This window comes from Zingiber officinale, chromosome 1B (genome assembly GCF_018446385.1).
Source record: "Zingiber officinale cultivar Zhangliang chromosome 1B, Zo_v1.1, whole genome shotgun sequence".
Taxonomy (NCBI): Eukaryota; Viridiplantae; Streptophyta; class Magnoliopsida; order Zingiberales; family Zingiberaceae; genus Zingiber; species Zingiber officinale.
This window is the reverse complement of record NC_055986.1, coordinates 161,522,300-161,537,617: the sequence shown is the minus strand read 5'-3', so window position 1 is coordinate 161,537,617 and position 15,318 is coordinate 161,522,300. Positions and strand designations below refer to the sequence as shown.

The 15,318-nt window shown below is 41.5% G+C and overlaps 3 protein-coding genes across 4 annotated transcripts; all 3 read left to right on the top strand.

Moving 5' to 3' along the window:
- Positions 1–603: 603 nt before the first annotated feature.
- LOC121987032 (U-box domain-containing protein 17-like) lies at positions 604–3,876 on the top strand. Of its 2 annotated transcripts, none has more exons than XM_042540945.1 (2): positions 604–2,961; positions 3,638–3,876. In XM_042540945.1, exon 1 carries the CDS (start codon positions 722–724, stop codon positions 2,918–2,920), a length of 2,199 nt encoding a protein of 732 aa, XP_042396879.1. In that variant the 5' UTR covers positions 604–721; the 3' UTR covers positions 2,921–2,961; positions 3,638–3,876. The 2 variants fall into 2 exon arrangements, with proteins under 2 accessions (XP_042396879.1, XP_042396883.1); XM_042540949.1 differs by lacking the exon at positions 3,638–3,876 and adding an exon at positions 3,046–3,193.
- A 1,993-nt stretch (positions 3,877–5,869) lies between these two features.
- Positions 5,870–9,701, top strand: LOC121987012 (mitogen-activated protein kinase kinase kinase 9-like). Its single transcript, XM_042540929.1, has 4 exons — positions 5,870–6,102; positions 6,633–7,873; positions 8,612–9,067; positions 9,309–9,701. Exons 2-4 carry the CDS (start codon positions 6,767–6,769, stop codon positions 9,603–9,605), a joined length of 1,860 nt encoding a protein of 619 aa, XP_042396863.1. The 5' UTR covers positions 5,870–6,102; positions 6,633–6,766; the 3' UTR covers positions 9,606–9,701.
- Positions 9,702–9,771: 70 nt separating this feature from the next.
- Positions 9,772–11,881, top strand: LOC121987021 (amino acid permease 8-like). Its single transcript, XM_042540938.1, has 7 exons — positions 9,772–10,089; positions 10,162–10,395; positions 10,466–10,559; positions 10,631–10,848; positions 10,933–11,072; positions 11,149–11,373; positions 11,456–11,881. The coding sequence occupies exons 1-7, from the start codon at positions 9,987–9,989 to the stop codon at positions 11,879–11,881; spliced, it is 1,440 nt and encodes a 479-aa protein (XP_042396872.1). The 5' UTR covers positions 9,772–9,986.
- Positions 11,882–15,318: the final 3,437 nt, after the last annotated feature.

Here is a 15,318-nt window from a genome sequence, read left to right as displayed (position 1 = left end):
TATTGCGATTGGGCATCGGTTTGCTTTCGACAACGACTCGCTTTGTCTTCTCGGCTTTATCTTTTCTGCCCGTCACATTCAAACTATTCATAAATAATCATTACATAAAATAATAATAATTATTATTATTTTAATAAAATATAAAATCACGTTTTGACGTGGCCGCGATGCGGACCGTTGACTTCTCCCCGGTCTACCCATCTCGGCCCGTGAATTCCTGACCATCTTATATAATCATGTTTACTATTTCTATTATTTTTATTTATTAATATTATTTTTCCTTTTACTTTTTATTATTTTTTTTAGACTTTTTTTTTTATCTAGAATGCAAAATTTAAATTTAAAATAAAATTACGTGCTTAAGAAAACTGGTAGTAAATCTGTGGAGTGGGAAATTAGATGAGAAATGAGAATGTGGGATGAGATGCCGGAACTATCCCTCAATAATGGAGCGGTGTGGAGCGGGAGCCGCCGTCCATGATATCCCCGCTTTACCTTTCCACGGCGAAACAAATCGGGACGCGGAATTGAAGAAAAATATTATTAAAAAAAGCTGAATAATGCAGCCAACAGTTGGTTGGAAGTCAATAAAAGGGAAAGGAAGGAAGGCAGGAAGAAATTTTTGGTTTTTTAATCCTCCGATCCTTTTGCCGGCGAAGAACCCTAATTGCGCCCCAATCCAATCGTGGAATCTGATCGACGTGGGCGCGGGCGATCCGCCATGACCTCCCCCTTCGCCTTCCTCTCCGTGCGTCGCCGTCGGTTTCCACTCGCCGGGGCGTTCTTCGCCCCGGGCGGCCTTTCTGGCGCCGCTCTCATCCACGCCCTCGCCGCCCTCTGCTCCGATGTCGTGGCCGCCGCCGGCCGATGCAACTTTCGGTTCCAGCGCTACAACGCCCGCTCCCTCGTCCTCAAGATCCGGGTACTCGCCGCCCTTTTTGAATCCCTCAAGGAGTCCTTGACTCCCACGGCTTCCTCTTCCCTCCAGCCGCCGCGCTTCACGGCCTCCGCGGTTCTCTGTCTCCGCGAGCTCTATATCTTTGTGTACCGCGCCAAGCTCTTGCTGGAATACTGCTCCCAGTCGAGTCGGCTCTGGCTTTTGCTGAGGAATCCTCAGATCTCTGGGAATTTCCACGACATCGCCCAGGAGCTAGCCACCGCGCTCGACGTCCTCCCGCTCTACAGTCTTCGGCTCGCCGATGACCTCTGTGGGCTGATCGATCTCCTCCGTGTCCAGTGCAATCGATCCAAGTTCTTTGTCGACCCCGACGATGAAGAGCTACGGTGTAAGATCCACTCTTTCTTGGCTCGATTTGAGACTGGGGAGGTTCCGGATCCGGCGGAGCTCCGGAACACGTTCGTCAATCGTCTGGGAATCCAGAATGCTGGAGTTTGCCGGACGGAGATTGAGTTTTTGGAGGAGCAGATGCTTAGTCAGGACGAAGACATCGACCTTTCGGTCGTAAGCGGAGTCATCGCGCTTGCCCGGTATTGTAGATTCTTTCTGTTCGGGTTCCACGAGGTGGAAATCGGTAAGCCTTTCGTCGAATTGTATAAATTCTCGCGGAAGCGACTGTTGAGTCAGGGGAGTAGCTTGCGCGAAGGAAGTGGTGATTTCTCCATGACAATCCCGAAGGACTTTTGCTGCCCGATTTCTCTTGATCTGATGAAAGATCCGGTTGTTGTTTCCACTGGACAAACCTATGACCGCGCTTCCATTACCCAATGGATTGAAGGACATCGTACTTGCCCTAATTCAGGCCAGACTCTTACTCATAACAGGCTTGTGCCAAACCGAGCCCTTAGAAACTTGATTTCTCAGTGGTGTGTTTTTTATGGACTTCCATATGAAACCCCTGATGGTTCTGGAGTTTCCATTGAGAGCATTACTGCAGCATGCGCCAGTAAGGCAGCTATTGAAACCAACCGAATCACAGCGCTAATGCTGGTAGAGCAGTTATCAGCTGGTTCACAGGAAGTGAAGGCAGTTGCAGCCCGTGAACTTCGATTGATGGCAAAAACTGGGAAGGAGAATAGGGCTTTCATTGCAGAGGCTGGAGCAATCCCAGCTCTCTGCCAGCTTTTCCGGTCTACAAATTCAGTTGCTCAGGAGAATGCCCTGACTGCAATATTGAACATATCCATTCATGATGGAAACAAGAGAAGGATTATGGAGGAAGACGGTTGTTTGGAATTAATAGTTTATGTTCTGAGACATGGGTTAACTACTGAGGCGAGGGAGAATGCAGCTGCTACATTGTTCAGCCTCTCTGCTGTCCATGAATTCAAGAAGATGATTGTGGACGAGCAGGGTGCTGTTGCTGCACTAGCTGATTTACTGATGCAGGGAAACCCAAGGGGGAAGAAAGATGCTGTGATGGCCTTGTTTAATCTTTCGACCCACCCTGAGAGCTGGTCCCGAATGTTGGATATGGGATCAGTTTCGGCATTGGTGGGAGCACTAAGAGATGAAATTGTTGCTGAGGAAGCTGCTGGAGCTCTGGCATTGCTTATGAGGCATCAGATTCTGGCACAGACAATTGGAAGTGAGGACACTGTGATCACAAATTTGGTAGGGTTAATGAGAAGGGGAACCCCCAAGGCAAAGGAGAATGCAGTTGCAGCTTTGCAAGAGATGTGCAGACGTGGAGGACCAAATGTGACACAAAATGTAGCTAAGATGCCAATGCTTTGTGGTTTGATTCAGACCATCTTGCTAACTGGCACAAAGAGAGCTAGAAGGAAGGCTGCATTGCTTGTTAGGATGTGCCAGAGATGTGAATCAACAACAGCCGCGCATGGGAATGATTGGAATATAAATAGTACATTGGCGAGAACTAATTCCTTGAGGGGTTCAAATTACAGGAGTGGAGATGTGTCTGTCTCCATGTCCATGGCAATACAAGTACCTGTGCTATGACCTTGATGTTCATTTTGCACTTGTCATGTACATCACTCCTGGTAAGTTTGTTGGGAAAAGATTCTTTTGTTTATGCTCGAGTGGATGAATTGATTGGGTAAAGATGAACCAATACTGTTTTACAGGACATGACGGGTGTAAATAATGGAGAAACTTCTTACATGTTTAGGTTTTGTAATGATTTGGTATATGCTTGCAAGGATTGGAATCAGTAGTCTGCATTCGTAGCTAAATCATGATCTTCATTCAGATTATCTCAAGTTTTTTCTTCAACCTCATGGTTAATGGTTGCAGGTTTATACTTGCTCTTTCCTTATATCTGTTCCCTTATAAAATAGCAAGAAGTCTAGCATTCTGAAAATTGTTCTTGTTTGTGTTGGTGCACGGTCCTACAGTTTGGATTCTCAACTTTCTATAGACTCTCTAAGGGGGAAATATCTGAATGCAAATCCCAGGCAGTAGTTCGAACTATGTTAGAAGTTGTTCATTTTGGCAGAAAAATCATCTTGTCAGGTGATCAGGAGCATTTACTCCTTGATGTTAAGAGGGTCTTATTTGTACATTAAAAGGGTGGAAGCTTGCATTCATACTGCTCAAGCTTTTCTATGCCATATTAGTTTGCAATCCTGATATTTGCTATGATATCTTTTCTTGTTATCAAAATCTATGGTTTTTGTTTGTCAACTTCATTTGGATGCTGATATTACTATTTATCAGATAGGGCTTCACACAACAAGGCAGATATCCTAATCAATCTGCACTTCCAACAACAGAGTGATATCTTAGTTCTGAAGGTGTTTACAAATGTGCTATTGTTAGAAAGAATTGGCATTTGTGAAGATTTCTCAGTTCTATGATTCTGTAAGAATTTTGTTTAGAAAAAAGAATCTGTCTGTAATATTTTTGTATTTTATAAAAAAAAATATAAAGGATAAACTATAGTGTTCTCAATTAAATCTCGAATCCTCTTGAGCTCATATTTTGGCCTGGAGCATCAAAATATTTTATTTAAACATTTTCAGATTCTGAATTTTCTATCAGCACGCATGATCTCTGACGTGGATTAGAGTGTGACTCTTATTTTTAATTAATTTTTGCCTCTTGATGAAAGTTGACCCGGCTGTCTAATTATTGTGTGACTTTGCTAAAGTATTAGTAAAATTATTGTTCATCCTTCCTCTAACCCATTTGTTTATCTCACCGATGGATCTCAATATTTTTATATTCCTAAATAACGAGATTAAAAGGGATATCTTATAATAAATAAAATGATTAAAACGGAGGAGTCGTGTTAGAAATTTTATAAAGTAAAATTTTAATAAATGACGATTTGTAGATAAGTAGAAGGATGGATGTTAAATGGATATATTTTATTTAGACATATTAAATTATGATAAATGTACCTATCAAATCATAATAAATATTTTAATTAAATAATATTAAACTATGATAAATATGCATCAAGTCAATTGATTAATGATAATAAAAAAACAAGATAATGAGATAAGTTGTTCAACGTCGACAGCTAACAACTTTTTGAAGGGAAAACAAAAAATAGAATGATTTATTATAAATCTAAATTGTTATAATTATTACCAGTTTACTGACAAACTGATTGTAATAAAAGTTATTTAATATTATTAGACCAGTCTAAATAAATATGAAGAAATTTAGAAAGTAAACTTAGGATCATTTATTTATTTTTTAAAATATAGAAAGTCCTTTTAAAGATAATAAAAAAGACTTCTTTTAATTGGTTTTCCTAATTATTTTCTTCACTAAAAAAATATGAAAACAAATTAAAGTAAAATATGTTTTTATAATAATAATATCTTAACTCAAATGCACTCTCCATTCTTTCGTTACTATAGTATCCCGGTGTCCCCCATCGGTCCCAAAATCCTGTTTCCTTTTTCACAATTGTAGCACCCCGGATGTTTTATATAGTTCGTTCATAGATTATATAAAGAGAGATAAATAATAGGATTATTTATAGTGGCTGACAAGTGATTAGAAGATAAGAGAGATTTTTTTTCTGATTATATACGTCCGTTAAAAATTAATCTTGTATCTTATTATAGTAAATTTATCACCGTCTTATCATCTGGACACCTTTAGGAGACAACCGCATGGGCAATTGATTAGGAATGACAATGGATAAAACTTAGAGTCGAATTCATATCCTGCGCACCTGTCTTCATTTATTGAATCTATCTCTATATTCAACTCCATAGGTTATTTAAATTTCATCTCATTCTTATACCTATCAATTTATCAAGTATCTATATTTTACCTATTATTTTATTGCTATTTATATTTTTTTTTTTTTAAAAAATATTCCAATAAACTTATAAATACTTTTCCCTCGAAGACCATCTAATTCTTTTCCCTCAAGACAAGAAGTGAACTAAAAAAAAAAATCCAATAAAAAACTAGACTATATATAGCAATAGAATTTTATTACATCCATTTACATATCTATCACATATAATTTTTGGATACCCCACGGGGTTATCTGGAGCGGTTAGTGCATAGAAACTTATCACTTAAGAGTGTGAGTTCGAACCGTAGGGTAGTCAGGACGTAATTCCCTGATCCCTGTGCACCTCTTCCCACTGCGCACTAACTTCTCTAGCTATCATGATTTACCTCCCTCGTGAAGATCTTGGGCGTGGTACGGCGAGGACGTTGGGGGCGAGCGATATCACCTTTTACCACATATAGTTTTTAGGATGATATGATAGTTGAATATTTATAGATTGAAATTAGACGTATGCTTCAATATTTTACCATTTGTAAAAAATGACTAATAGTTATTCATTATTTAATATTTTTTATAAATCTAAAGATAAATTGATACGACTGATAATAACGAATCATCTTTTTACCATGTGAATATCCAATTATTTAATCAATCTACAAATTTTCTTCATATTCTCGAATGCACGACTTGACCAGTAAGTAGTAAAGAAACATTCTTCCATTGTGCCCCCGGTAGCAGAGCAATAATGGATGGGATTCCAAAGAGGAAAGGGACGTAGCGTCGGCGACTTCCCCTCCGCCTCCACCTGTTCGATGCTCTTCTCCAATTTCGCTTTCCCGTTCATTCAGGGTGGCGGCTGAGTCCTTGGCAGCTGTCTACCGGTACGCGCTGCCGTCGGTGATCCAGTCCGCTTCTGCAGGTTGTTCAACCCCTTCCCTTCGTGTTTTATCTCAGCGGCGCCGTGCTTCGAAGCTTTTCCCTCTCTTTTGGTTCTAGATCACCCGATGATTGGGGAAAGACGGCTTTTTTTCAGCATTATTATGGCTTTGTACTGTTCTCCTTGGAGAAAAGTGCGATTTTGATGCTCTGTCTGACATTAATGGAAACATTTAGAAGATGATTCAAGTTGTTATGGTTTCCAATTTTTGGTTTTCAGACGATTATTTGTTTAGATTACTCGTGGATTGAGGCGTCTGTGGTTCGTGTTTGTTTTCTTAATGATTGATTGTACAAAGCTAATAAAGTTATTGTTTAGTATTTGATGCTGATTTATTTGATTTTGCTTCCTTTGTTTTTCATGCGAATTATCACTTTGATTGGTCTTACCTTTTTGTAAAATAATCTTTCTGAAAGGTCTATGAGAGGTGGAGACTGCTTCTTTCATTTCATTCAAGTTCTATTTGTCTCACTGTGGTTGGATTCATCTGATGCATTTATATTCCTGAATAGGATTGGTTGGCAGGGAGCTTTATTTAATTTTAGAAGACTGGTGATCTTGAACTGTTTCATTCCTTGGTTCGATGGGATTTCGAAGCTTCACTGCTGGAATTTGATTCACAAGGTGCTTTGCACTCTGGGAAGTAATGGAAGAAGAGGGAAGCTCTTGGTTGAGGAGGGCAAATTTCTCTCACACTGTTTTCCACAGGTTAGGTTCAGCTCACTTGTCTTCAGTCCCCTTGTTTGTGCATCCTGAAAACCATCCGGAATCGAAGCCAAAAAGGACTGCTGAAGCATTACAGTTGGCATCACTCTCATTACCTGTTCGTCGAGGCACTGGACCAAAAGCAGCAAGCTCATTGTCTCATTCAACTAGTTTGCCATCATTGCAGTCATTGCTGCATGGTGGCCGTGATCTAGAACTTAAACCAGAAGTGTCAAATTCAATTCCTGGAGCTTCAGATTCTCCGCGAAAAATTTATAAGCATTCTAGTTTCAAGTCAAAGGGGATAAGTAATTTACAGTCTTCTGGCCTCTCTTTTACTAAGAACTTAACTGCAGGATCTTCTGTGCCTATTTCTTCTCATGGTAAAGGTCCTAGATTGATGCCAGGGGACTCAAACCGCAGCATGAATAAACCTTCAGTTGGGTTTCACCTGAATTCTGATTCTCAGAGTTATACCCAATTTTCTTTTAGGCAAGGGCAGAATTCTAAACCGAAGCAAAGGTCTGCTTCTCCTCTTCCGACAACCTACCTTTCGGATGCCTTCAAGGAAGCAATGGCTAACAAGAAACGGTTCTCAACCCCACCACCTAGGAGGAAAGGGTCAGATAAGAATGTCTTAAGCAAATTGTTTTCCAAAGAAGGCCATTCTGGGGTTTATTCACCAAGGCATGCAAAAGACCATATGCACATCTCCCCGAGAAATGGGACAGATATGCATAATAGGAGCCGCGGGAATGCTTCATGGACTAGCTACTTTGAACATGGTGTTAGGAAGGTAAATGCTATAGAAACTTCTGAAGAATGGATGGTTGATTTATCCCAATTGTACCTTGGGGTTAGGTTTGCTTCAGGAGCTCATAGCAAGTTATATCATGGTGTCTATAAAAATCAGCCTGTTGCAGTAAAGATCATTAGACAACCTGATGGCGATGATGACGAAAATGGCCTCATGGCTGCTCGTTTGGAGAAACAGTTCACAAGGGAAGTCACACTTCTTGCCCATCTTTATCATCGGAATGTGATAAAGGTACCAACTGATCTTATGTTGTGCCTTTATATAGGTTTCGGTTATTCAAAATATGTCAATTTACATGTTTTGGATTCATAAAATGTATGCAGAACTGGAGTTACTTATGAGTATTATGCAAGATACAAACTGAAACCAACCAACCGACCGGCCCTAGAGAGTTGCGTGCCAAGTTCCTCTTAATCCAATTTTTGTTTTCATAGACAAATATGAATGATTTGGCTGCAACTATATGATTATAATAAATGAATGCTTCTGGTAGATATTGCAAAGATTTATGTTAAACTTAACAGACTACCACTGCAATTTCATTATTTTTTGTTGTTGTTGTTGTTTTATAATTGATCCTTGAGATTTACTTTAACATCACTATCCTTATTTTTTACTGTTAGTGTAACCTAGAACATTCGACAATGTTGAGTTAATTCCCTGATACTCCTATCATCTTTCTTTCAGTGTATAAAACTATGTTCCCCTCAAACATATGATTATAATGGTTGCATTCTTCTGATTGATATTGCAGAGACTTCACACTATATAGGTAGCGCTCATCTTGTCTTTTCCTTTATCATAACTTGGGGGACAAATATAACAGGAAATGCATCCTATCCTTAGCATAAACATCTGTTATCGCAGTGTTAAACGTTTGCTACAAGAATAAACGCTGACAAAATAACACAGTTCATTAGAAAGAAATTTGCTAGTGATAACTGATAGTTTATGTTTACTTTGATGCAGTTGATAGCAGCAAGTAAAAAGCCACCAGTCTTTTGCATTATTACTGAATATCTCTCAGGAGGGTCCTTGAGAGCTTTTCTACACAAGCTCGAACAAAAACCTCTCCCTCTGCAGAAACTCATTGCATTTGCACTGGATATTGCCAGGGGAATGGAATATATCCACTCACAAGGAGTTATTCATCGGGATTTGAAACCCGAGAACATTCTTTTTGATCAAGATTATTGTGTAAAAATTGCAGACTTTGGAATAGCCTGTGAGGTAGCATACTGTGATACTTTGGCCCAGGATCCTGGAACATTTCGATGGATGGCACCAGAGATGATCAAACACAAGCCTTACGGGCCAAAGGTCGATGTTTACAGTTTTGGACTAGTCCTGTGGGAGATGCTGACTGGAAGGGTCCCTTATGAAGAAATGACTCCTATTCAGGCTGCTTTTGCAGTCGTCCATAAGGTATCTCGAGAATTCATGTGTTTTTTATGAAATATCTGCATTAATAGACTGCTTATTGATCATCTAACTAACTATTCATATGTTGAATGAGATCTGTCAATGTCATATTTGTTCCTTTTAAGATAGTATCATATTTTCTTGCTGTTTATGTTTCTTAAAATCGAGTTCTCGATTAAGGGAGGAAGCTATATACTGATACACAAACATGCAGACTGTAGTGTGATAAATTAGCATTTTGCAGAACTTGAGACCTGTCGTGCCGCCCGAATGCCCTGCGGCCTTACGAGCATTGATCGAGCAATGCTGGACACTCCATTCAGACAAGAGACCTGATTTCTGGCAGATTGTGAAGGTCTTAGAACAGTTTGAATCTGCTTTCGCCCAAAATGGCACACTTGACACCGCCGCAAACATGAATTCCCAAGATCACAGGAACCGACTTCTTCAATGGATTCAAAAGCTCAAGCCAACACATGCCAATGACTCGACTACTCCGACGACTCCCAAACTTCTGCATTCGATGCCGAAACTTTTGTAGCACTGTCTGTCTCTGATTCTTGAAGTCGCTTTGCTTTGTAATTGTTTTGCTTAAAGCTAGTAGGAACTGATAAGCTATCCTTTTCCTCTTATTCAATTTTTGTTCATACACAAGTAATATTCCGACAAGATCCTCAAAATCTAGCAGCTAAATTTAATGGGGGAAAGTCAAACAAATCTATCCAAATTCTGATGAATCGGGTCAGAAAACAGAGAGTCCCATAATATTGCATCCCGTGGCAGGCAACTACAAGCGACAACGAATTCCACCTTTCTAAATTAGGATATTGTTTCCTGGATAACCGGAAAATCCATCACTGATTTGCGTTAGAAATATAAGCTAACGGGGGGAAAACAAACACGCTGTGGGAGATCAAATCCGATGAGCATGGAGATCGATATACCCGTGACTGCTGCGGCACGAAGAGACATGGAAGCGAACAGAGAAGAGGCGCTGGACGACGATGGCTTGCCGAGGAGAACCGGTGAGTTAAAGCAGTTGTTACAAGTGCGTTGCATCTTGCATGCATGCGTGATCCGCGTAGAGCAATTTACAGGAACTGTGTGGACGGCGAGCGCGCATATCATAACGGCGGTGATCGGTTCCGGCGTGCTATCCTTGGCATGGGCCATGGCTCAGCTCGGTTGGGCAGCTGGAAGCGTGTCGCTCGTTCTCTTCTCCGTCATCACGCTGTACACTTCCAGTCTGCTGGCCGACTGCTACAGGACTGGAGATCCATGCTACGGCACCAGAAACTACACCTACATGGCCGCGGTCAAGTCTAATTTAGGTAAACGTCCATATCAAAACGCAGGAAGATGATCGACGATGACTGAGGCTACTGCGTCGCGTACGTGCAGGTGGAACAAAGCTCTGGCTCTGCGGGCTCTCCCAATACGTAAACCTCTTCGGAGTTTCCATCGGCTACACCATCACAGCTTCCCTCAGCTTGGCGTAAGCTTCTCTGGTCGCCCTGTTTTCATTTGGCATCTGAAAGCTAATGGCTCAGCACTGACCTCTCGCAGGGCCATTGTCAAGTCGAATTGCTACCATTGGAAAGGCCGCGAAGCAGATTGCAGTGTTCCCACCAGCCTCTTCATGGTTGGGTTCGGCATGGTCCAAATCTTTATGTCTCAACTCCAAAACTTCCACAAACTGTGGTGGTTGTCCATCGTTGCAGCACTGATGTCCTTTTGCTACTCTTTCATTGGCGTAGGTCTTTCAGCAAAAAGCGTCATCTCCGGTAATATCGATCGACACATCCCAATTTGGTTAAAAAAAATGCACGATTAGAATCTGAATCAGTCGAGGTTTTTACTCAAAACAGGGGAAATCGGTGAGACGAGCATCACAGGTACGGTCGTCGGAGTGGACGTCACTGCGGCCGAGAAGATCTGGAAGTCATTTCAGGCGCTCGGAAATATCGCGTTTGCGTATTCGTATTCGTTGATCTTAATCGAGATCCAGGTTTTAAGCTTTTCACTGCGTTCGAAATCTTTCTCGTTTCTTTGCTTAACAATTCGATCGTTCTTCTGCTCCTTAGGACACTCTGCGATCTCCTGCAGAGAACAAAGTGATGAAGAGAGCAACCGTCGTGGGTGTGGCAGTGACCACCGTCTTCTACATCCTCTGTGGTTGCCTCGGCTACGTTGCGTTCGGAAACAAAGCTCCGGGAAACATGCTAACCGGGTTCGGATTTTACGAGCCGTTCTGGTTGATCGACATTGCCAACATCTGCATCGTGGTGCATTTGCTCGGAGCTTATCAGGCAATTCTCTCTCTCTCTCTCTTGACTCTTGAGCTGGAATTCATCTTCTTCCTCAATACTCTGCCTCTCTCTTGCTCTGTAGGTGTTCAGCCAGCCACTGTTTGCAGTAATAGAACTACGGATCGCCCAGTGGTTTCCCAACTCAAACCTACTGAATCACGAGCGTCCCATTGTGATCAACAATCGCCTTGGCTTCAGCGTCAACGGTTTCCGACTGGCATGGAGGACTGGGTTCGTGATCACGAGCACGACTCTGGCCATCATCATGCCCTTCTTCAACGAAGTGCTCGCGTTCCTGGGAGCTCTGGGGTTCTGGCCGCTCACGGTCTACTTTCCGATCGAGATGTACATCGCTCAGAAAGGTGTCGCGAGGTTTTCCACCAAGTGGGTGTTCTTGCAATGCTTGAGCTTCGTGTGCTTCCTCATCTCCGTGATCGCGGCCTGTGCTTCCATTCAAGGCGTGATAGCATCATTAAAGCACTTCTCCCCATTCCATACGAGATTTTAAGTAGCATAATTAAAGAAAGGCTAGGGAAAAGAGCATGCATTAGATTTGCAGCAGTAGGTCTGTTGGAAGATTTCTTCATGTCAAGAACAGCTTGACTGAAACTAGATCTTATGTTTTTGGTAGTCTTTCATATGTTTCAATGGAAGATAGCCTCTTTTTTTAATAAAAGTCAAATATTTCTCCAAGTTGTTTGACTTTTAACCAATTCAACGTTCGAAAGTCGTACCTCAGGTGCCATTGACGCCTTCCAATTTTACTCGTTCGAGCAGATTCTCATCTCATGAATCCATTCCATTCTTAGACCAATATAAAGTAGATGACTATTAACAATTAATGTAAATGTCCAAGATACAAAGAGAGCAAATATTTCTCTTGTGACAAAAGATAAATACGTTCGTCCTAGTGTCTTCGTCAATCTATCCCAGTATCAATACGGAAGAGATAAATTACAAGCAAATATCTCTCTGGCAACTGGTCAACGTTAAGACGTCTACCCATCTGTATAAATAGATTTCATCCATCATCATCCACTTTCATATCTAGCAGTCAGATTCGTGATCGATCCAGTTCCCTCAGATGGGTCTAGTGGCTAGCGCATGAGGTATTATCATCAAATCTAGGCAAAGTCCAGGTAAATGTCCCCCTTATGTGTTAGTCACTATTCCAAAGGCTAGTAGCCGCCCATCATTTACCTCCTCCGTATTGGCCCTAGGACGGGTTGGTGGGGGCGCAGGGGGTGAACGTATTCGCCTTTTGCCATCAGATTCGTGATCGATCCGCGAAAATATAACAGAGAAGGGAAAAAGTTACAAAATTTAGCGATGTCGGCCCTTCGAGCACGAAGCCTCTTCCTCCTATCTTCTTCTTCTTCTTCTTCAACCTCGAGCTGACGCAGGGTTCGAAATCTTCTTCGAGTTCCCACCAATCTTAAGGAACGACCTAAGTTTCCATAAATGTGGCAAAAGGTGAAATCGCTCGTCCTCAGCGCCCCCGTCGCACCCGACCCCAGGCCATCAATGTAGAAATTAAGAGAAAGAAAAACTAATCATATTATTGAATCCAAAATTAATTAAGAAATAAAGAGTACAAGGTCTTTATATAGTTAATTATAAGAAAAAATTTAAACCCTAAACTGAAATGGTAAAAAACTAAATCTAAACCCTAAACTGAAAAGGTAAAAGACTAAATTGTCCTAAGGCTATAAACAAATAATTCTAATAGATTATATAATCTAACATCCCCCCTCAAACTCACGATGCTACATCCAGAAACATTGAGAGTTTGTTAGATAAAAATCGGAAGCGCGAAGCGGAATGAGCCTTGGTAAACATATCAACAATTTGTAGTTTTGAAGAAACAAAAGGCAATGCGATGGTGACAATCTGAAGATGGTGACGAGTAATGTGACAATCGATTTCAATACGTTTCGTCCATTCATGAAAAACTGAATTGCGCATAATTTGAATAGTACTCTGATTATCATAATATAACGGAGTAGGTTGATGAAGAGAGATATTCATATCCGCAAGCAACCAACGCAATCAAACTATCTCACAAGTAGTTGATGGCATGACACGATACTCAGCTTCTGTGAAAGATCTAGAAATAACATCTTATTTTTTACTCTTCCAAGAAATGAGGGAATCCCCAAGAAAAATGCAGAAGCCAGTGGTAGATTTGCGATCCGTAGGATCACCAGGCCAATCCGCATCAGAGTATGCACGCAGGTCAAGAGAAGAAGTAGAAGGAAATAAAAGGTTTTGAAATTGAGTGCCCCGAAGATACCTAAGAATACGAAGAACAGCAGCCCAATTAATGAACTGTAGTTGGTGCAGCGACAAATTGACTAACCACATGAACAGCATACGTAATATCTGGACGAGTCACGGTGAGATAAACTAAGCCTCCAACAATAGTTCTGTACAAACAAGGATCCGACAAAGATGAGCCAATAGATGGAGAATATAGAGAATTAGTCTCAATAGAAGTATCAACAACCCTATTATCAGTAAAATAAACACGCTCAAACAAATCAGATATATACTTTGACTGAGATAAAAGATAAACCTTTCGGGGAATAAGTGTTAGGATTGCAAGGTTACAAACATAGTCCCACATTGAAAACATATGGGAAAAATCATGGGTTTATAAGAGAAAAGATATCTCCATTGGTCTGAGGCCTTTTAGGGAGAGTCCAAGAGCAAAACCACGAGGGATTAGGCCCAAAGTGGACAATATCATGTCATTGTGGAGATATCTAAATTTTTTTCGATCCTACAATTGGTATCAGGGCCCGGACTGCCAGAAGGTTTAACCACCGACTGTGCATAAGAGTTATGGTCTGATTGAGCAATGTGGGTACAATATTGACCTTGAACAAAGAAAGTGGGAGCTCCGATGTTCGGATCAAGAGGACCAAACACCAGGCAGGAAGTCCTAGTTGCGGCTAAGCAAGGAAGTCCTAATAGGTTGGGTGGACCGAGGGACAGGAAGACTTGGTGGGTCGAGGATCGAACGTGGGAAGCCTGTGGTTCTTTGTTTCAGGGGGGATTGTTTGGGTTGCAAGGTTACAAACATAATCCCACATTGAAAACACATGGGAAAAATCATGGATTTATAAGAGAAAAGATATCTCCATTGGCCTGAGGCCTTTTAGGGAGAGCCCAAAAGCAAAACCATGAGGGCTTAGACCCAAAATGGACAATATCATGCCATTATGGAGATATCTAAATTTTTTTCGATCCTACAATAAACAACTGTTGGTGCAACATCCCTCAGGTCAAGGTTGACCTGGTTGACCAAGCTGAGTCTTGGTTTGAGTTTAGATGTTTGACAATAAGATGTTAATTGAAGAAGAGTCAAGTAGGTCAAGGTGAGTGAAACCTTGACTGGGAAGTCCTAACTGGGAGTCTAGGCAGATGGAAAACCCTAGTGAGTGAAGCTAGGTGAAAGTCCTGGTAAGTGAAGCCAGGTGAAAGACCTAGTGAGTGAAGCTAGGCAGATGGAAAACCCTAGTGAGTGAGCTAGGTGAAAGTCCTGGTGAGTGAAGCCAGGCAAGGGAAAATCCAGATGGATCAAGGATGATCGGACATCTGGTGTTGGGAAGTCCAAGTAGGTCAAAGGATTGACTGGATACTTGGCACGAGGAAATACAGATAGGTCAAAGGGATTGACCAGACATCTGAATAGGAAAGTCCAAGTAGGTCAAGGGAGTGACCAGATACTTGGCATGACGAGAAAAGTCCAAGTGGGTCAAAGGAATTGACCGGACACTTGGTGGGAAGTCCTGGCAGGTCAAGGGAGTGACCAGATGCTAGGCATGATGTACCAACAGGTCAAGGATGACCGGATGTTGGTTTGGGAGTCTTGGAACTTGGTTTTGGGCAAAAACCAAGTGCTGGATCGATCAGAGGATCGATCCAGAGGCTGATCGATCG